The sequence below is a fragment of the Piliocolobus tephrosceles genome, chromosome 11 (genome assembly GCF_002776525.5).
Source record: "Piliocolobus tephrosceles isolate RC106 chromosome 11, ASM277652v3, whole genome shotgun sequence".
Lineage (NCBI taxonomy): Eukaryota > Metazoa > Chordata > Mammalia > Primates > Cercopithecidae > Piliocolobus > Piliocolobus tephrosceles.
This window is the reverse complement of record NC_045444.1, coordinates 117,576,404-117,599,266: the sequence shown is the minus strand read 5'-3', so window position 1 is coordinate 117,599,266 and position 22,863 is coordinate 117,576,404. Positions and strand designations below refer to the sequence as shown.

Below are 22,863 nucleotides of genomic sequence, written 5' to 3'. Positions count from 1 at the left end.
GTGTTTGGAAAGATGTTTATGTTCTAGAAGATGTAGTATATTAAGTAATACGTTATAAAAACAGGACGAGAAGTCAGATTCTATCTTTGTAATACAATTTTTGAAAGTCCTGAAAATGATTTTGAGACAGAAAGAGAAACACTAAATAAATGAAGCAAAGATGACAGCATCTGTTTAGAACTTGAAATTTATTAAACAAAGCTGAATAAAATTAGAATGAATAATCAATGAGTTCTGGAAATTTTTCTTTTCTCTACCTCCTCAAATCTACTTTGCTGAAAATGAGGGTGGTATTCTATATTTGTTCGATTAGGCATAAGACAGAATGCCAATGGTTTTTTCTGTTATCAATTTTTTGACTACTTCCCATTATATGAGCAGAATTAATTAATAAATGGATACTGAAGTCCATAGCTTTAAGAATTAGAAGATCTGAAAATGTTGTGTAAGTTATACATGTCTATTTAGTATATCAAGCATGCTAATTTAATACATGTATTAAAAATAAGATACATGCATTTTCTGTTTCTTAGTAAAATGAGAAGTTTCGGCTGAAGTGACCAGATACATGAGATATCAAACACTAACAACTTGAGGACTGAGAGATTGTCATGAGAGAATTTTATTTTATTTTTTGAGACAGGGTCTTGCTCTGTCACCCAGGAAGGAGTATAGTGGCACAACTATGGCTCACTGCAGCCTCAGCTTCCTGGGCTTAAGTAATCCTCCCAACTCAGCTCCCAAATAACTGGGACTACAGACGCATGCCACCATGCCCAGCTAATTCTTTTTCAATTCTTTGTAGTGATAAGGCCTCCCCCTATGTTGCCCAGGTTAGCCTTGAATTCCTGGGCTCAAGTGATCCTCCCACCTCAGCCTCCCAAAGTACTGGGATTATAGGAATGAACCACTGTGCTTGGCTCATCAGAGAATTTCAAAACAGGTGTCTCAAAACTATTATGGAGTCACCCACAAGGTGGGTGTGGACTGTGGAGGATATGTGAAGGGGGATTTCTTTGGGGCAAGCTGGGTTGTGAGTCTTTCCCCTCACTCCAAGTTTACAGAAAAGGGCTTCAGAGGGTCCACCTGGAGTGCACAATATGATCAGGGGCTGCTGTGCACCAAGGCATTAGCTATTAGCTGAGGTACTAGCACTGACAGCCTATTATATTCCTATCCAGAAGGGCAAAATGTGTAAGAGTGTTTCTGTGGAGCAGATGTGGGTGAAGTGGAAAAGAAAGCTGTCTTGGAGCCATTTGGAACTCCACCCAAAAAGATCGCCTAGGAGGGCAATGACATTCCAAAAGAGAATGTGGATGTACCCATTTCTAAACTAAGATTGTATGTATGATACAAAGTGACTGCAGGCTTTTTAAAAAATTACCTTAGAAGGAGAGATCAGAAAAGTCATGGACTGCCTAAGTTTGCATCCTGTATTATCAGAGGAAAAAGTTATCCCACTGAATACATTTTTGTTTTTTTGAGACGGAGTCTCGCTCTGTCGCCCAGTGGCCAGATCTCAGCTCACTGCAAGCTCCGCCTCCTGGGTTTACACCATTTTCCTGCCTCAGCCTCCCGAGTAGCTGGGACTACAGGCGCCCGCCACCTCGCCTGGCTAATTTTTTTGTATTTTTTAGTAGAGACATGGTTTCACCATGTTAGCCAGGATGGTCTCAATCTCCTGACCTTGTGATCCGCCTGTCTCGGCCTCCCAAAGTGCTGGGATTACAGGCTTGAGCCACTCTGCCTGGTCTGAATACATTTTAAAAGGATAGTGAAAGGCAAAAAAAGAGTTCATTTTATGATTTTAACACCCCAAGAATTCTAATTTTTCAAGCATGGTTATAAACTGAAATTAACAAAGGGACCATTAAGTCTGTAAAAAACACATTTAAAGAGCATAACATATTTAAAGTTTTCCCATTCTCTTATACTCTAAAATGCTCTCTTTACTTTTACTTTCTGTGACTTCAGTGTTCACCATATTGAAGTAAAAAATGTCCTCAAAAGACAATAAGTTACTAAAGAAAAGGCCAAACCATCTCTTTTCCAGGGAATTTCTTTGCTCACCTTTGGACAAGTGATTTCAGTCTGCTGGATCATGATGAGAGCTGAAGCTATGAGTGCCCCTTGCCTCACGTAGTTCACGGGGTCGTTTGTCATTGGTTCTAGCAAATTAATGGCTTCCTGAAAGAATTTTAAAAAACAAACACAACTTTTAAATAAAGTTGATATGGGTGAATTTTCAATTTATAGTCATATGTCATATAACAACATTCTGGGCAATGACACACTGCATATATGATGGCAGTCCCATTATAATGGAGTTGAAAAATTCCTATTGCCTAAGTGACTTGTTGATGATACCGGCCCTGTGCAGGCCTAGTGTAATGTGTGTGTGTGTGTCTTAGTTTTTTACAAAAAAGTTTAAAAAATAAAAACAAATAAATCATTTTGAAAACAGAAAAAACCTTCCAGAAAATAAAGAAAACATATTTTTGTACAGTGGTACGATTTTTTTTTGTTTGTTTTTTTGAGATGGAGCTTCACTCTTGTCACCCAGACTGGAATGCAATGGCGCGATCTTGGCTCACTGCAACCCCTGCCTTCTGGGTTTAAGGAATTCTCTTGACTCAGCTTCCAGAGTAGCTGGGATTACAGGTGCACACCACCACCCCGATTAATTTTTGTATTTTTAGTAGAGATGGGTTTCACCACGTTGGTCAGGCTGGTCTCGACTTCCTGACCTCAGGTGATCTACCCACCTTGGCCTCCCAAAGTGCTGGGATTATAGGTGTGAGCCACTGCGTCCACCCAGGTATGTGTTTTAAACCAAGTGTTATTACAAGAGTCAAAAAATTAAAAATAATTAAAAATTTATAAAAAAAGATAAGGTAAGATCAATTATTGGAGGAAAAAAATGTATACATTTAGTAGTCAAAGTATACAGTGTTTATAAAGTCTATTATAGTGACAATAGTGTCCTAGGCCCTCACATTCACTCAACACTTACTCACTGACTCACCCAGAGCAAGTTCCAGTCCTATAAGTTCCATTCAGGGTTAGGTGCCCTATATAGTTGTATGATTTTTTATCTTTTATACTGTATTTTTACTGTACCTTTTGTATGTTTAGATACAGCAATACTACTGTGTTATAACTGCCTATTCAGTACAGTAACATGATGTACAGCTTGTATTCTGGAAGCAACAGACCATAACTATCTATGTTTTTGAAAGTATACTCTATGATGTTTGTACAATCGCGAAATCACCATTTCTCAGAACATATCCTTGTTCTTAAATGATGCACGACTATATCTACTGTCACTCTAAGTCAATATTTTCATCCAACAGCGTAGTAAGAAGTTAATTAACAACTACGTGAATGGAATAGTTTAGAACTGGTTTGCTTTACTTAAATTTCAATATAACTGAGGGTAAGTAAAAAGGAAGTTTTAGAACCTGAGTGCTCTTGTCTTGAGGTAAGAGGTCATAAAAAATTAAGAGAAATGGGATTAACATTTGATAAGCACCCATTACTTTTCAGACACAGTAGTAGGTATTTTATATATTATCCTATATAACCCTCTTACTCCTCAAACAAACAAAAACCAGCACAAAACCATCTTTATAAACAAACTGAGAGTTAGGAAGGTTAAATAACTTGCCCAAAGTCGACTAAGTACTGATAGCAAACCCAGGCCAGTCTGAATCCAAAATTTGTATAACTCAACTTCCCGTCAGGCTGGGTGGGCATGGTGGCTCATTCCTGTAATCCCAGCACTTTGGGAGGCCAAGGTGGGCAGATTAATTGAGGCCAGGAGTTTGAGACCAGCCTGGCCAACATGGTAAAACCCCTTCTCCACTAAAAATACAAAAATTAGCTGGGCGTAGTGGCGTATGCCTGTAATCCCAGCACTTTGGGAGGCCAAGGAGGGCGGATAATCTGAGGTCAGGAGTTCGTGACTAGCCTGGCCAACATGGTGAAACCCTGTCTCTACTAAAAATACAAAAAAAAAAAAAAAAATTAGCTGGGCGTGGTGGCGGGTGCCTGTAGTCCCAGCTACTTGGGAGGCTGAGGCTGGAGAATCACTTGAACACAAGAGGCAGAGGTTGCGGTGAGCCAGGATAGCACCACTAGCCTGGGCAACAAGAGTGAAACTCTGTCTCAAACAAAAAAAGGAAATAAACCACTTTCTAATATTAGTGTAAGGTTGGTTGCGATGGCTTACGCCTGTAATCTCAACACTCTGAGAGGCAAGGTGGGAGGATTGCTTGATCCCAAGAGTTCAAGACCAGCCTGGGCAACATAGTTGATCCTGTCTCTAACATAAAAAAGAAAAAAAAAATAGTAATAAAACAAATATTAGAGTAAAGTAACATCTCAGATGATTTTATAAGACCTAATTTTAAAAATTAAATCAAGACAAAAAAATTTAAACAAAAAAATCTCAAATTTTCCAAGCAAAAGATTTTACTAGCTAGAATAGCAAAACAAATGAAATCATAGACTAGAATTGATTTCATGGTTGCACTTCCTAAGACCACAGGTGATGAGATTTTCCAAAATATTTATCAGTATTTCCCCAATATCCTATTCTTCAGAATGTCAGTTCTATGAAAAAAGAAGTCCTTTATTAAATAAGTTTGAGAGTTCAGGCATACTATATATATATCACCTCCTCTTGCAGATACAAAATATATGTATACACTGTATCAAAGGTTCTAGGAATGTACACATCATAACAAAGGTTCTAGGATGCCTTATTATAAACCACTCAACTATTGTTTATACCAGCATTTGTCCAATGTATTTGACCAAACACTCTTTTGCCCCATATAACTTCTATTCTCACTCTGCAGGACCTTTGGGAAGAGCCACTTTAAAACACAACGTTCCTGGCCGGGAATGGTGGCTCACACCTATAATCCCAGCACTCTGGGAGGCCGAGGAGGGCAGATCACGAGGTCAGGAGTTCGAGACCAGCCTGACCAACATGGTGAAACTCTGTTTCTACTAAAAATACAAAAATCAGCTGGGCGTTGTAGTGGGCACCTGTAATCCCCTCTACTGGGGAGGCTGAGGCAGGAGAACCACTTGAACCCAGAAGGCGGAGGTTCCAGTGAGCCAAGATCGTGCCACTGCAGTCCAGCCTGGGCAACTGAGCGAGACTGTCTCAAACAAAACAAAACAAAACAAAACAAAACCCATAACGTTCCTTTAATCTGTCATGAGATTACAGTTAAAACAAAAAAAGTACAAAACAACAAGAAAAACAAACAAAAAACACCACAACATCCCTTACAAGGTCCTTAGGTAGGTATAAATCTGGGAGGAAAAGAGTAATAGGCTTGTAAGATTATCAGATATTTCTTAATTTGGTAGGATGTTTCTCAAGTATCCTTCATTCTAAGACCAAGGAAAAGAATAAACCGAATCCTTTGTTGGAAAGTGACTTTGGATTCCTCTACATGTAAGCTTACATATATATATATTAAAATGAGAGCTATTAACAGATAATACACATAGCAGATATGGGTATCCTTTCTCCCTACATTACTAAAAAATGTAATGACACTGTGCAGACGGAGTATGTTTTTCAAACATATTGTCAATATTCTTTATGAAGTAGTCATGATAAAAATATAACCAAATTTTCAACTTAGAAGGTAAAAGACAATAACTTGGCCTTTGAGGAATGTAATACAACCCCAATGGTATATTTTAGAATAAACAGATGTTTCAGGTTTTTAAGAAATAAAAAAAAAAAAAAAAAACCAAAGCCCCAATCCACAGTTAGATGGGTACTGATACCTAGATCACATAAATTATCTAGAAATAAAGCAGACTTGTTTAGTATGAGTAATAAAAATTTTTTTCATTCAATTAACTTGTCAGATGCTGTGTTTCAAAGAACATTTGCTCCTAGATATCATATTAAGTTTAGAATAATCTGAAAAGAAAAGAGAATCTAATTTACATTTAACTTATGAGGCCTGACATAAATGTCAACTTAAGACTCGAGGGGGGAAATACTTAGTAAAACATACAACTATCTTCTTCCTTTGTTTACAGAACAGTTGTGTTGTAGAAAAAAAATAAGGCCAATTTCTATAACTACATTTGATATACCCAATGACATCTCTAGTAAAATTGAAGATACATTCTCATGTAAGAAATTCTCCCCCAAAATAAATTAAAACATTTAAAAAAACTGGCCAGGCACGGTGGCTCATGCCTATAATCCCAGCACTTTGGGAAGCTGAGGCGGGTGGACAACCTGAGGTCAGAAGCTTGAGACCAGCCTGGCCAACATGGTGAAATTCCGCTTCTACTAAAAATATAAAAATTAGCCGGGTGTGGTGGCACATGCCTGTAATCCCACCTACTCAGGAAGCTGAGGCAGGAGAATCGTTTGAACCCGGGAGGCGGAGGTTGCAGTAAGCCGAGACTGCACCACTGAAGTCCAGCCTGGGTGACAGAGTAAAACTCTATCTCAAAATAAATACATAAATAAATAAACATAAAAATAAAAAACAAAACTCTGTAATGAGAGAGATGATGTCCAACTTGGTCACCATCATATCCTTTAATGATCTTGCCATCCATCATTCACGCAACAAACAAAGGTTTAATTTTAGGTTCCAGCAGTGAACATTATATTCTCAGTGATCTTACATTTCAGCAAAGACAAACAATAAATAGGTGTAAAATATATCAGGTGGTTGTAAGTGCTATGAAGAAAAATAAAGCCCAGGCGACACAGCAAGACCTAGTCTCTCTTAAAAAAAAAAAAAAAAATTAGCCTGGCATGGTGCCATGCGTTTGCAGTCCCAGCTAATTGGGAGGCTTGATTAAGCCTGGGAGATTGAGGCTGCAGTGAGCTATAATAGCCCCACTGTACTCCAGCCTGGGTGACAGTGACAGAGTGAGACACTGTCTCAAAAAAGAAAAAGAAAAAAAAAGAAAAGGAAAAGCAGGGTAAGCAGACAGAATAGGATGAAATACTGGAAAGGAGGGATGTCTCTTTATCACACAATTGTTGCTATGTGTAGTGAAAAATAGCTTTTTTTTTTTTTTTTTTTTTGAGACAGTCTCACTCTTGTTGCCCAGGCTGGAGTTCAGTGGCACGATCTCCACTCACTGCAACCTCTGCCTCCTGGGTTCAAGCGATTCTCCTGCCTCAGCCTCCTGAGTAGCTGGGATTACAGGCGTCTGCCACCATACTAATTTTTTGTATTTTTAGTAGAGACGGTGTCTCGCCATGTTAGGCAGGCTGGTCTCGAACTCCTGACTTCAGGTGATCCGCCCGCCTCAGCCTCCCAAAAGTGCTGGGATTACAGGTGTGAGCCACCATGTTTGGCTGGTTAATTTTTGTATTTTTAGTAGAGAAGAGGTTTCACCAAGTTAGCCAGGCTGGTCTCAAACTCCTGATCTCAGGTGATCCACCTGCCTCGGTCTCCCAAAATGCTGGAATTACAGGTGTAAGCCACCATGTCTGGCCTTTTTATTTGAGGTAGTTTCACCCTTGTCCCCCAGGCAGAAGTGCAAGGGCATGATCTTGGCTCACTGGAACCTCCACCTCCCGGGTTCAAGCAATTCTCCTGCCTCAGCCTCCTGAGTAGCTGGGATTACAGGTGCGTGCCACCACGCCCAGCTAATTTTTGTATTTTTAGTAGAGTTGGGGTTTTGCCATGTTGCCCAGGCTGGTCTTGAACTCCTGACCTCAGGTGATCCAACCTCCTAGCCTCCCAAAGTGCTGTGATTACAGGCGTGAGCCACTGTGCCTGGCCAAAAATAGCTATTTTTATTCCCAGCCTCAATAATGTTTCATGTGACCAGAAAAACTTATTTGTACACAATACCAATACTCTTTTATTTACTTATTTATTTATTTTTTGAGACGCAGTCTTGCTCTGTCACTCAGGCTGGAGTGCAATGGCAGGATTCTGGCTCACTGCAACCTCTGCCTCCTGGGTTCAAGCAATTCTCCTGCCTCAGCCTCCTGAGTAGCTGGGGTTACAGGTGTGTGCCACCACACCTGGCTAATTTTTGTATTTTTAGTAGAGACGAGGTTTCACCATGTTGGTCAGGCTAGTCTCAAACTCCTGACCTCGTGATCTGCCCCTCAGCCTCCCAAAGTGCTGGGATTACAGGTGTGAGCCACAGTGCCCGGCCCACAACACCAATACTCTTTATTGGAAAAAAATTCAAGGAAATTAAAATTTTTAGATTCCTGGAATCAGTCCATAAACTTACAACTATGTTTTGTTTTGAGTTTGGACAACCGATGATAAAAAAGAGACTCCTTTCTCTCTGATGGAAAGGCACTGGGAGCATAGCCTTGCTCTCAGTCTTATACATACACACTTTGTTAAAAGGTTCACTTCTGGGAGGTGGTCAAGGTTTGTGCATATGTGCTATGAGAGGCAAAGTGTCATGATTATGTCATTGCTGTGAATTATGAATACGTGTTATTTATGCAAGAGCACATTTCTTTATGAATCTCATGATCAATTATGTTTTCAAATCATCACCTTGCCCCATTCAACTCTTTTTTTGGAACTTTTGAGGCCTTAACAAATACCAGGTTACCTACTAAGGTTAGATATGAGAAAACAGGTAAATAGCACATCGGTGATTTGCTTAAAACAGAAAAGTTATCAAATCAGCTGATTTTGGTGGCTTTGGATGAGAACCTTGTTTTCCAGAACACTAATTATACAAATTAAACATGTAAAATAATCATATAAAATAACCTGAGTAGTTATTTAACAACAACAACAAAAACTATTTTATTTTCTTCGTTTTTTCTTTTTTTTAAAGAAATCAATGGGCCAGGCACAGTGGCTCATGCCTGTAAATCTCAGCACTGTGGGAGGCTGAGGCAGGAGGATCACTTGATCCCAGGAGTCTGAGATCAGCCTGGGCAACATAGTGAGACCCCTTCTCCATGAAAAATAAAAAAATTAGCTGAGTGTGTTGGCAGTGGGCAGTGTTCCTGCCACTGCACTTCAGCCCAAGCAACAGAGCACGACTCAAAAGAAAAGTAAGAAAAAAAAAAAAAAAAAAAGCCTGGTGCGGTGGCTCATGCCTATAATCCCAGCACTGCGGGAGGCCAAGTCAGGTGGATCACCTGATGTCAGGAGTTTGAGACCAGCCTGGCCAACATGGTGAGCTTGCACCACTGCACTCCAGCCTGGATGACAAGAGTGAAACTCTGTTTCAAAACAAATAAACAAACAAAAACAAAAACAAAAACAAAAAACAAAAAACCCAGAAATCAATGATTTCAAAAAGAAATCCAAAAGCATTGTTTCAGTTACAGCTATCCATGTAATGTGATGATTTATTCTTAAGCAGTTTTGGGCAATCCAGCATCACAGAATGAGGGAGTACTGGGAAGCTTTGTATGGCAAGTTCAGTCTTACAGATCATACTGCACTTGTATTTTTACAGCTGCTACATAAATTCTGCGGTGAGGGAAAACAGTCTGGCGCCAAGAAAGAACTGACCCCATTGGTTGTGGGCTTTACCTTGTTTCCTGTACCAGCACAGCAGATCCCCAAGGCCATTGCAGCTCCATAGCGCACATGAGGGTTGTAACTCTCTGACAACAAAGAGACAACACTCGGGCATTGTTCAGGGGTCCTGATAAACAGAAAGCGAAGCCAGTGTTATAGGTAACATTTTAAGTCAAGACAGAAGAGTTTTAACCAAGTCGTTTCTGAAAAAGTTATAGGTAACAATGGGCATTTAAAACATAAATTGCAGAATTAAAAATCTTTCACAGAGCCGGGTGCGGTGGCTCAGGCCTGTAACCCTAGCACTTTGGGAGGCTGAGGTGGGTGGATCACAAGGTCAGGAGTTCCAGACCAGCCTGACCAACACGGTGAAACCCCATCTCTAGTAAAAATATAAAAATTAGCTGGGCATGGTGATGCACACCTGTAATCCCAGCTACTTGGGAGGCTGAGGCAGGAGAATTGCTTGAACCCAAGAGGCAGAGGTTGCAGTGAGCCAGGATCGTGACACTGCACTCCAGCCTGGGTGACAGAGCAAAACTCAGTCTCAAAAAAAAAAAATCTTTCACAGAGTTCTAATTACTGAATAGAAGAAATCTGATCTTCAATATTGAGAGAATATATGTATAGAAAGGGGACTCCTTTCTTAGTATAAGTGAGTACTCAACCACAGGTCTGGATTCCAGTTATTCTCTGGTACCTCCTCCATGGCAAGAACAGCCATGTGGGGGGTAGCACACTGCTTAATATCTATTTTCCTATTTCTTGGTCATTTTGCATTTTGTTCAGAATACAAAAGTCATTTATAGAAACTCCTGGACATTTCTTAAGTTACATGAAAGATTAAATCCCCCAGTATTACTTTAGTTGAATAATAAACTGATAAATAAGCCTTGATAATGAAGAAATTCTGACTTTCGCATTTTTGCTTTAGCAATTATTTCTGTATTGATAAGAAGAGAAATTATTTTTCATTCTCTCCATATTTGCAACAAGATAAAAAACAGGACAAACTTGACTAATGGTACACCTGACCCAATCTTTTAAAAGACGATCCTGGCTGGCACAGTGGCTATCCTTGAGGAGCAGCAGGACTGGGGTAATAACTAGAAGAGAATGTAAGGAGAGCTTCTGGAAGGCTGGCAATGTTATGATCTTGAATTGGGTACTGGTTATACAGGTGTATGCAGCTGTGAAAATTCATCAAGCTGTAGGCTAATTATTTTGTGCATGTTTTTGAATGTATATTAAACTTTAATAAAAATATATTTTTGCAGCAATGAAGAATGAAATCATGTTTTTTGCAGCAACATGGATGCAGATGGAGGCCATTATCCTAAGTGAATTAAGGCAGGAACAGAAAACCAAATACTGCATGTTCTCACCTATAAGTGAGAGCTAAACACTGGGTATTCACAGACACAAAGAAGGCAACAACAAACACTGGGAACTGGAGGGAGGAGGCAAGGGTGCTGGGTTGAAAAACTATTGGGTACTATGCTTAATATTTGGGTGACAGGATCAATTGCCCCACAAACTTCAGCATCACACTATATACCCATGTAACAAACCTGCACATGTACCCCCAGAATCTAAGATAAAAGTTGAAATTATAAAAAAAAAAAAGAAAAAAAAAAAAAGAAACTAGGCTCTTTCCTAGCCTTTGAAGCAGGATATACAGCTCTAGATTTTTCACCATCACCAAACATTTACTGAGACAAAACCAACACACGTAAGAGTGTGCATTAAAGGCGGGCGTGGTGACTCACGCCTATATGTCAGGACAAATGATGAAGAGGAATATAGGCATCAGGGTAAGGAAAGTAAGTCAGCAAAGGTCTAGAGATTGGAATTCACTTGTCTTGTCTAATTTGAACAGTCAATTTTTCTGTAGCACATGTAATAAAAAATAAAAGTGGAAAGGCAATTAAGAGCAAAATGATACAGTGTCTTGAATGTCAGGTTTAGCAATTTGCATTTTATTTTGCAGATAAATGGAATGATGATTTAGAAAGTTTAAGGAGATACCTGTGAACAAGACAGGTTAAAAGCATGAAGGTGGAAAAACCAGCAAGAAAACTATTTCAGTAATTCAAACCAATAAAATAAAATTCATACACTATTGGCCCAAGGGCTGAATCTGGCCCGTAGCAGATTTTGTTTGGCCTACATCCTTTACAAAAATTCAAAGTAAGTTGTCAGCATTTAAGATGGGAATATTTCACATTAAAACCCGAATTTCCAACTTCTCCAGAAAGGCTGTTTCAAGCCCTTCATAGTTCTTAGGGCCCAGGCACTGAGTTTGGAAGTCCTACCTTACTTTCTTTTGAAAATACTAAAGTGAACCGAAATCCTACACAGAATATAATTTATATACAACTGTATAGAAGCTGACTTGCATTTAATTAATTGACATTTTAGGTTTTTCAGATATTTAATTAAAACATTTATTTATTAAAAAGGCATTTAAAAAAAGACTATTGTTATGAATGATAGCAATTATTACCACAAATCAACTCAAATCTGTAATTCTATGTTGGAACTGTCCTCTAGCCTCAAACTCCAGAGAGTGGTAAATTCAAATTTCAAAGGAATAGAACGAAGTTTATGAAAACTGTACCTGTTAAAATGAAATTTTTGCAATAAGGGAAGGTTAGATTATTGTTCCCTACAATAGAGTCCATCACTCTTTCTTGAGAATGTTCTTAGCTTGCCTAAACTTCCTTGTATGAATAATTTGGAAATAATACTAACTGTCATTCGTATTATTAGAAACAATACAGGAAAAACAGTATGGTGGTGTGAAAAAAGCAATATACTAGAAAACTAAAGATCTGGGTTCTAGTTCTAGTTTTGCTAAATTTGTTAGTTATATGACATTAGGCAAATCACTTGTGTTTTCTGCTTCATAATTAGAGAGAGACTTTCTTGACTGTTTTACAGGAATAACAAAAACCAGATGAGCAAATAACTGAAAATACAGTAATAACATATATGCTATCAGTTAATATGTACTGAGAAAAATAACAATAAGTTATATAAGAGGGAACCATGAAGTCTAAAACTCATGTTCTAGTTTCTGTTTTGTCTCTAAATAGTTGGGCTAATTTAGACAATGTTCAATTAATCAAACATCCCAGGGTCCTTTCCTCATCTGAATAAGAGGAAGAATGGGACTAGACGTTCTGTAAGTCTGTTCCAACTTTATGATTCTACAGCATTTAAAAATGAACCAATTACTATAGGTTTAAATCAATGGCTATTATTATAGGACAACTTTTCTTCAATGAGTAACATTCCAATGAAATAAAAATAAAATTTAAAATGATATTACACCAAATAGGCTATTGAAAAGTTATTCTAAATCTTGTAGTTGAAACTACCATTTAACTTCTATTTTCACTCCTATAAGGCTAAGAACTTAAAGTTCTTTCCATAGTTTGATACCCAAATCATCTAACAAACTCGCTCAAGTGTTCTGCCACCTAAGCACAAGGCCTGAGACTATATTTACTATCTCTCATAAATTATTGGCACAGTGCCAGGTACTATAGGTAAAATAATTTTTATTACTTAATAAGAGACAAAGAGAGTTAAACTAAATTTACATTTAGAGACTCAGACAACAAGTATTTTCTACTAAGTTCAAAGCCTAATGGTTAAGCCCTAGGAAGTATACCAAGCTCTTTCCTGTTCCACTTTTGCTCTCTCTCTTAAATTTATAATTCAGCTAGATAATCAAAACCAGGGAAAACTGACATACCTGTGAGTATTACTTTCTAAGGCTAATTGAATCTTGAATGGGCACGATTCTGATAGCAGAGGATATATGTTGTTGGAAAGGAATGAAAATGTTGTTGGAAAGGAATGAAACAAGTAGGTAGAAAAGCCATACTGATTTTGTGTAGAGGAATAATGAAGGTAACACTAGAATTAAAAAATCAGGACTACTAGCACAGTAACCACTTGGGTGCATGGCAGGAACCATGGCTTTCTGAGGAACCCTCTCTCTGTTTCTTAAGACCTGGTGGCTAGGTCTAGTCAGTCGTATTTATCGAGTGCTTATTATACACGACACAGTGGGTGTAGACAGTAACAAGCATTTGGAAAAACTGGGTCTTGGTTTAGGCTCCCTCAGGACTTAGTTATGTGACTATCTGCCAATTGTCTGATACAGTGGTTCTAAATCTTTTTTGGATCAGAGTCTCCTTCCTCTTGCCCCTCTAAACACACGGATAACACATAATTTTGGGAGTCGAACCTTTAAATGTAAAATGAGGGAATGTATCCCAAGGCTTTAAAATCCAGTTTATACAATTATCATGTAAAGAAAATGAAAAAACAACTTTGTTGCTCTTTAGTATTACTATACTTGTGGTTCATCATAAGGTATAATAGGCAGCAGTAAGTAAAAACTTTGCTGTAATCCTAAGTATGTAATTCAATTTTTAATGAAAAAAAAAAAAAGTTGTAATTTTCTGCTTTAAAAAATGAAATGCACACCAAAATAAGCTAACTACATTTTAATTTGTTGTTTGAATAATTTTTTTTGGCTTGTAGCTAACAGTCATCTTGCCAATGTTACTATTTGTACAAGCCTTCCACAGAGCAGGAATTGTGCAAGGGCATATGCATAAGTCGCAGCCATATCATTGGACCATAAACTGCACATATGAATTCCTTTCTTTCAACACACTGGCTTTTAAATATTATTTCTTTATGAATATTTTGTGCAACCTCAACATTAATAAAACAAGATGCTTTCAAGAATATGGTGTCTTTCTTTTCCCCCTCTAATCCATCTTTACTAAAGGAGAAAAAACAGCAATATACATAGATAGGCAGAAACACTATTCTAAATGAGGCTATCACAGAGGGCATTCTTCCCCCAGACTCCAGGGATCTAACTACCTGAAAGTGGTCCCCTAACCCCCAATACCATAAATTATGCAATCAAATTTTCCACATTTAGACACATCAAGGGGGTCAGCTTATCCAAAGTGCAATGGACAACCGGTGCCCTGGGAAAAACCACCTTTGTGGCTATGTGCCTCTAATGCTAGGTAAGAATTCAGAGGGAATTTTTGAGGCTATAAGCCTTAGGAGAGTCCCTTAGTAGAATTACGAATTTATAATTCTCATTAGGTAAGTGCCACAGTGTTAGAGGATTAACTCAATACACAGCGATTAAGAATATATCTGCCCCCATCGCTTGAGTCCAGGTTTTCGAGACTAGACTGGCTAGCATGGTGAAACCCCATCTCTACAAAAACTACAAAAATTAGCCAGGTGTGGTGGCGCGTGTCTGTGGTCTCAGCTACTCAGGAGGCTGAGGTGGGCTTCAGCCCAGGAGGTGGAGGTTGCAGTGAGCTATGATCACGCCACTGCATTCCAGCCGGGGTGAGAGAGTGAGACATTGTCTCAGAAAAAAAAAAAAAAAGTGTCTGTCTCTCTTTAATTCCCTTGTACTCTCTAACAACAGATTCCAAATAATCTGAGTAGTAACCTGAAATTGTAAGTGCCTATTGGATATCTTTAACCAAATATACCACAAACACCTCAATCAAAAATTAAAAACCCACAAAGATAGGAATAAAAAAGGTATCCCTCTCCAAGTTGCTTTTCTCTTCCCACCATGACCATTCATGACATACCTAGGAAACTCATATCTTCAAATTTCTGTTCCCTCACTCTCCACATATAATCTGCCGCCAAGTCAAGAGAATCCCTTAAATCTTATTTCTGTTTCTAACTGCCTTGTTTCAGTTCCTGATCATCTCTCACTGGAAATAACACAGTGATTCCTTAAATGATCTATTTTCTTGACCTTTCTTCCATTTGTTGTGGTAGAGAGAACAGAGACTTAGAATCAGAAAGACCTGGATTCCAATTCTAGTGCTGCCATTTATTAGCAGGGTGACAATCACTAAATTTCTTTGAGCCTTAATTGCCTTATTCATAAAACAATACCTGCTCCTCCTTATGTATGCTGGGGAGAGTTGGTGGAGTAGTAGAGTAAAACACTATATTATCATCACTGAAATCTAGATGCATAACCAGAAATTGGTTTTGGATCAGAACCAGAAATTTGGCTACTAATATTTGATGTCCAAGGGTTTATCAAAATATAAAACAAGCTGAATACTTAACCTAGAAAACTGGTTATATTTAGGGTTCTGACCTCCAGAATTTCATCATCAACTTGTTAGGGAATTAATGGCATGCAGAATACTTATCAACTTGCCCCTTGGCTGCAAGGGCAGGATATTCCAGGGAAAACTGACTCACAGGAAAGAGCTTATCCTAAAATCTGTCTTAACATTTCATTTATTTTGTCATTTTTACTTGTTATAAAAGAGTAAATAAAAGATAACATATATACTATTCTTAAACCAACCATAAAACTCAAGTTTTTTCTTTAGTAGAAGAGTCTTCGGAAAGGGGACAGAAGTTAGACTTAAGTTTTGTTTCCTAAAAGGCACTAACATTTCATGAGATTTAGAAAAAATTTTGGCTGCGAACATAAATACCAAGAGCCTAATGCAGAACTTTACCTAGCTGATTGCAATAAAGACTGAAATAGACCGTGAAGGCTATAAACTTAAAAGCATATAAAAAACCTGACAGTGTCTCAATCTAACAACAGTTCCAACTCTGACACATTCTTTAGAAAAAAACAAGTGTTAAGACAAGGAATGACAAATTCTTTATTAAATTAGTTTAGACATTCAATCTTTTCAAGAGTACGGTAAAACCATAATATTCTTATATGTTTACTTCAGTGTTTCAGCAGGCAACTCTAAAAGGACAAAAAACCTTTCTAAGCAATGACTGGAATGCAAACATTCACTGAAAGCAAAACTCCTGCACATTAATCTTTATATACACACACAGAGAGATATATGATATAAACTTTTAAAGGAACAGTTAATAAATGATAAAATTGTATCACCATTTTGTAACATATAATGAACTAATAGATTGCAGCATGATTATCAACGACTGCTAACATCATGAAAATGGAAATAACTGTGTGTACCGCCAGCCCCACCTCCCTAAAAAATTTTGAATGTGATCAAGCTTCTAGATTCAACTACCAATTTACAGGAAATCTGAAGGACCAAACAACACATTAAACTACACATAAAGATGCAATCAGCAAAATTCATACCATGGGAAACAAAACAGAAATAACAAAATTTAGTGATTGTCACCCTGCTAATAAATGGCAGCACTAGAATTGCAATCCAGGTCTTTCTGATTCTAAGTCTCTGTTCTCTCTACCACAACAAATGGAAAAAAGGTCAAGACAAGAGATCATTTAAGGAATCACTGTGTTATTTCCAGTGAGAGATGATCAGGAACTGAAACAAGGCAATTGGAAACAAACAAATTTGCTGTTTCTTCAACAAATAAACTGCAAGGAGAAAGAACAGAAAGGAAAAGAGGGCAAGGCAAGAGATGAAGAGAGAACCTACAGGTTAAAAGAAAATACGTTAAATCATTAGTAACAGTCCATTAGACTTTCTTTCATTTATTTTCAATAATTCTGACACTCCCTAAATCTTTCTTCTGTATAAACATTTGCCTCTTAGATAACATCACGAAACAATTCCTCCAGTTTGTTATAATACCTTGGATCAGCATTTACAACAAAGTATTTAAATGACTAATCCTTAATCAGCAATAAATCTTATTTCTATGTCTCCATAAACATATTTAGAAAAACTGGCCAAGCACAGTGGCTCATGCCTGTATTCTGGGAGATCGAGGCAGGAGGATTGAATGCATGAACCCTGGAGTTCAAGACCAGCCTGGGCATCCCTGTGAAACCCCATCTCTATAAAAAATATAGAAATTAGCCGGGGATGGAGGTGCATACCTGTAGTCCCAACTACTTGGGAGGATCACTTGAGCCCAGGAGGTCAAGGCTACAGTTGAGCCGAGATCACAACACTGCACTACAGCCTGGGCAACAGAGTAATACCTTGTCTCAAAAAACAAAACAAAACAAAACAACACATTTAGAAAAATAAATGTTGAGAAATGGTCAAGTCACAGGAAAAACAGTGGACTTTATTTTAGGGGAGGGCAGTGGAGAGGAAAAAAATCAATACTTGGTAGACCATTTTATTAGCACAGAATGTGTTACCTATAACTTAAGCTCTTTCACATGTTTTGATATGTTATTTAAAAATATATATACTTAGACAATTATAAATTTGCCAGCTGCATTTGTACTCAACGACAGAGCTACATGTTGTGGGAATCCAAGCAACTTTTCTTGTTATCCTTTATTTTATTCTTTGGCTAGTTTATACAACTTGCAATAATAAAAAAAAACAGTGCCATTGGCTGGGCACGGTAGCTCATGCCTGTAATCCCAGCACTTTGGGAGGCCGAGATGAGTGGATTACCTGAGGTCAGGAGTTCGAGACCAGCCTGGCCAACATGGTGAAGCCTGTCTCTACTAAAAATATAAAAATTAGCCGGGCGTGGTGGTGGGTGCCTGTAATCCCAGCTACTTGGGAGGCTGAGGCAGGAGAATTGTTTAAACCCAGGAGACAGAGGTTGCAGTGAGCTGACACAGTGCCACTGAACTCCAGGCTGGGTGACAGAGTGAGACTCTGTCTCAAAAACAAACAAACAGTGTCATTACAGGTAAAAAACAAAAAAGTAGGGGGAAGATACTAAACTTTTTTGAATTTTGTGGCATAAAACATTTTCAGGGAAAAAGCTGAGAAAGAAAACAATTTTCTTTCCCAAACATACTTTTGTTCTTTGTACCTCCATATTCTAAGATACTGCTATTTGTAGCTTTTAACTCCACCAGTTTAGTATATAGTGAATACATATAACTTACCACAAGGAAAAGCAAAAAACAAAACCACACAGACTGTGCCACAAACGTTACAAATTTACTGAAAGAGAATGTATTTGTTGTCATCTACCAGGACTTCAGAAAACTAATAGTATAGTTTTAGGCAGGCTTTTGGTACATTTCCAAAAAGACTAGTTCTTTTCAGGTGTTGCTAAAATGGGCGAGGGAGGGAATTTTAAAGATGTAAGAAGAAGAAGTCACAAGCTTTATACAAAGAAATTGCTGTGTCACCATAACACATAAAGCTCTTAAAAATCTCAGATTGCATTCCTGGACCCAGAGAACTCTGTAATATTCAAAGCTGCAGCATTATTAGCACACTTGTTTCCATTTCTCATCAGCAAACAAAAGTCTTGCACAGTATGAGTGAGCTGCCATCAACTTATTGCTATTTATTGAGAACTTTATTGGCATTTCTTTGATTTTTATAATAATGAACATAAATGTACTCTGATTCTGAGAAAGTTTAAATCACTTCTGATATTTAAATAAGTATTCTAATGATAAAAGTCTATTTCTAATAGCTAATTACTGTGATTACTGAGGACATGCAGGGTTGAGCAAATCTACTCCAAAAGATATTTGGGTTATGATCATCAACTATAATTCCAGGTATAGCAGTCTTTTGATGAAAGGACATCACCATTTCATGACATCAGGTTGTACTCTGGAGTTTCAATGACAAAAAAATCGTATTCTTTTATTCTGGCAATAACAACCTGGCAAAAGTTGTCTAGATCAACTTTTACACAGGAATCCAGTAAAAAAACTTAACCAGGGGAGGGCTTAAAGAAGAAGGTGCTATATTGTGGTAAGAGAACACTGTGGCATTTTAAACTGTCTGCCTACCACACCTCTGCTCCTAGACTAGCCGTTGACAGTAGAGATGGCAGCCTATCGCACTCTGGTATAGGCTGCTAATGCCAGAGGAAGCAACACAGACTTCCTATACATATGAGTTGGGATCAAGAACCTAAGTAGAAGTCAATTGTGGAAAAGAATGATAACATGATCCCAAAGAAGGATAGGATGGATGAAAAGAAAGACATTTTGAGAAGACAGTGAAAGGTAAGGGAGCTTGTTTCTGATTTGTCAAAGTCTTTCATTAAAATAACAGGCATTCAGGAGAGAATGAAAGAGTCTAACGAGAACAGATTAAGTTTGAAATAGCTATTCTTACAGTTTCAGCTCTTTCACTGATCTTGTCAAAGAGAATGAACATGAGAGGAATGAATAAAAAGAAGCTGAGAAATATTTGAGCTCCACTGTAGGTCCTGTTGAAGTGAGCTAGTCTTAGCTCTACCATGTCTGTACTATAGTTACCAACATACTTGTCTGCATCCTCCATAAAATTATAAATTACATGAGGGTAGAAAATGTTTATCTTATTCATTAATACATCTCCATGAGCATATGGCACTTGGTAAATACTTCACAAATGAATACGTAGCAGATACAATCTCTGTCACGTTAAACATTCCTTAATGGTTACTGCTTAATAGGTATTATGACTGAGAGGTAAAAAAATGTTCTTGGCTGATATTTAAGCTATCTTCCTAGACCTATAAAGGATATTAGACTGCCCTTTTCGGTCAAAGACAGAATCTGCTCAATAAATTAAAAAGACATCAGGGAGAAAATTCAATTGTCTTAGAAAAAATTGTGCCGATTAGGTTTTTTTGGTTATTGCTGGATTAGAGGCTGAGTCTGAGCTTGAAGTTATTTTAGTAAGAGTTACTTTACCTGAAGTTTTTGGGAAAGGAAATACTCTACACAAACGAAATTTTCAGATATTAAAAACTGCACTCGGCCGGGCGCGGTGGCTCAAGCCTGTAATCCCAGCACTTTGGGAGGCCGAGACGGGCGAATCATGAGGTCAGGAGATCGAGACCATCCTGGCTAACACGGTGAAACCCTGTCTCTACTAAAAAATACAAAAAACTAGCCGGGCGTGGTGGCGGGCGCCTGTAGTCCCAGCTACTCGGGAGGCTGAGGCAGGAGAATGGCGTGAACCCAGGAGGCGGAGCTTGCAGTGAGCTGAGATCCAGCCACTGCACTCCAGCCTGGGCGACAGAGCAAGGCTCCGTCTCAAAAAAAAAAAAAAAAAAAAAAAAAAAACTGCACTCTACCACTAAGAATCATACTTTTATGTTTCTTATTATTTGGATAGAAATCTTTAAAAAATTCATTTCACATTTATTGGCACCCAAAACATAGTTGAGTGAACATGGTCTAGCCTTTTCTTAAGTACACAGAGGTCATCACTATGCTATCCATCACTATGCCACATAAAATGTTGTCAAAGGGCATGGGGTGCAGTGGCTCATGCCCGTGATCTTAGCACTTTGGGAGGCCGAGGCAGGTGATCACTTGAAGTCAGGAGTTCGAGACCAACCTGGCCAACATGGCAAAATCCCATCTCTGCTAAAAATACAAAAATTAGCCAGGCCTGGTGGCAGGTGCCTGTAATCCCAGTTACTTGGGAGGCTGAGGCAGGAGAATTGCTTGAACCTGGGAGGCAGAGGCTGCAGTGAGCTGAATTGTGCCACTGCACTCCAGCCTGAGCAACAGAGCAAGACTCTGTCTATAAAAAAAAAAAAAAAAAAAAAAAAAAAAAAAAATGCTACAAGCATCTACTTTGAGTAGACCTACATGTTTATATATTTAAATTCTTTTTTTTGTTGTTGTTGTTGTTGTTTCAGTTGACCCTATTTGCTATTATCAAAGTGCTTGTCCACCTTTTAACTTGTTACTCACATCTGGAGTAGGCAGGGAAACATGTTTATTAAAATTGTCTCAAGTGAATTTATCACTCAACATTCTTTTGTACTATGTACATTTACCACCATGTACAAATGTTATTTTCATTAAAGAAAGCGGAGAGGCAAAGTTTTGTGTGTGTGCGGAGAGTGAAAAGATGGAGTGGGGACTTAGAGGCTACTTTCTACTTAAAGTGCTTAGGGTTTTAAAGCACAGGTTCAGTTATTTGCTGAGACTCAACAATCCTTTTATATAACTATGTATTTATTATTATTCTGCTTTTTTCTTGATTCTGAGCTATGCTTCCCATAACTTGAGATTGCCAAATAAGTAGCTGTTCTAACTAGTTATGCTCCTTAGGCATTAAACAGACTTAAAAACACAAAAATAAAAAAAATCCAAGTACCAATCTTACTTTTATAAGTTGAGGCAAAAAATGAGTGAATGTGAGTAAAAGGATTAATGCCAGCAAACACAATAACTACTGCATTTTTATAATATGCTTAATATTTTAAAAATTTTATCTATAAACAAATCAATAAAGGCTTATTTCATACAAGTTTTTTCACTGGCTATAATGGTGCTGCTATTTTCAATCTGACATGACTTGTTTTGCAGATCCCTATCTGCCTTCATAAGCACAGATATCAAAGTGTAACTCACAACTAAGCAGTATTTAAAAATATTTTCTTTTCTTTCCTTTTTTTATCTTGGAGACAAGATCTCATTCTGTCACCCCAAGCTGGAGCGCAGTGGTGCAATCCTGGCTCACTGCAACCTTGACCTACCCCAGGTTCATGAAATCCTCCCGCCTCAGGTCTCCCCCGACCCTCAACCCCCAACCCCCAACTCCTCCGCCACCACCCAGTAGCTGGGACTACAGGCGTGCACCACCACACCTGGCTAATTTTTGTGTGTTTTTTTTTTGTAGAGATGGGGTTTTGCCATGTTGCCCAAGCTGGTCTCTAACTCCTAGACTCAAGCAATCCACCTGTCTTGGTCTCCCAAAGAGCTAGGATTACAGGCACGAGCCACCGTGCCTTGCCTTAAAATATCTTCATATTCCTGAATAGAAATTCTGGTACATTAACAAACATCTGATTTCTCTTGAGTATTATTTCCTCTAGAATTCTTCACAAGTATTTTTTCTAATATAGTAAATTTTGAGTTTTTAAAAAAGCAGCAAATACTGAATAAAATCTGAAGTGCTCAGCAGAGCTAAAATGAACTAAGTATTTTCCAATAACATTCAACATGAGCAAAGGAATACAAATTTGAAACAAGGGCACAAATGCCATCACTGATTTATAAGTAATTAATTAAAAATATGCACCTATAATGATATTTTAAAAGGAAACCTTCAGAATGCTGAAGTTCTAATATTAAGCTAGTCTCAGAGAAAACTTAAATAGCATAACTATTAAGATTTAAACACCAATTTTATGAAATAAGGCAAAAAAGTATTTTCATTACTTGTATTTTCTTCAATGTAAAATCTACGGGGAAAAAAAGCTGTGAACCACTCCTAAACCCAGAGATCATCTGTTTAAAAATAAGCAGTAAAAAAGTTTCTGCTAAAACCTATGTATACGTGTAGAATTCAGGCCTTTCTGTGCTCTTCTATATAAGGTTGCAACCAGAGCAAATTAATGGTGTTCCACAGTAAAGGCACAAAAGCTAGATAAGAATCTTGTT

General features: G+C 38.0%; 1 protein-coding gene and 1 pseudogene across 2 annotated transcripts in view; both read right to left on the bottom strand.

Moving 5' to 3' along the window:
- PSMD1 (proteasome 26S subunit, non-ATPase 1) overlaps nucleotides 1-22,863 on the bottom strand; it is a 129,263-nt gene that overhangs the window by 25,769 nt on the left and 80,631 nt on the right. For both annotated transcript variants that reach the window (XM_026454993.1, XM_026454994.1), the window contains exons 17-18: nucleotides 9,540-9,654; nucleotides 2,071-2,187 (exon numbers count right to left, since the gene is read on the bottom strand). In XM_026454993.1, the coding sequence (XP_026310778.1) occupies nucleotides 2,071-2,187; nucleotides 9,540-9,654 (232 nt within the window). The remainder of the gene's footprint in view (nucleotides 1-2,070; nucleotides 2,188-9,539; nucleotides 9,655-22,863) is intronic.
- Nucleotides 14,424-14,598, bottom strand: LOC111527565 (annotated as a pseudogene).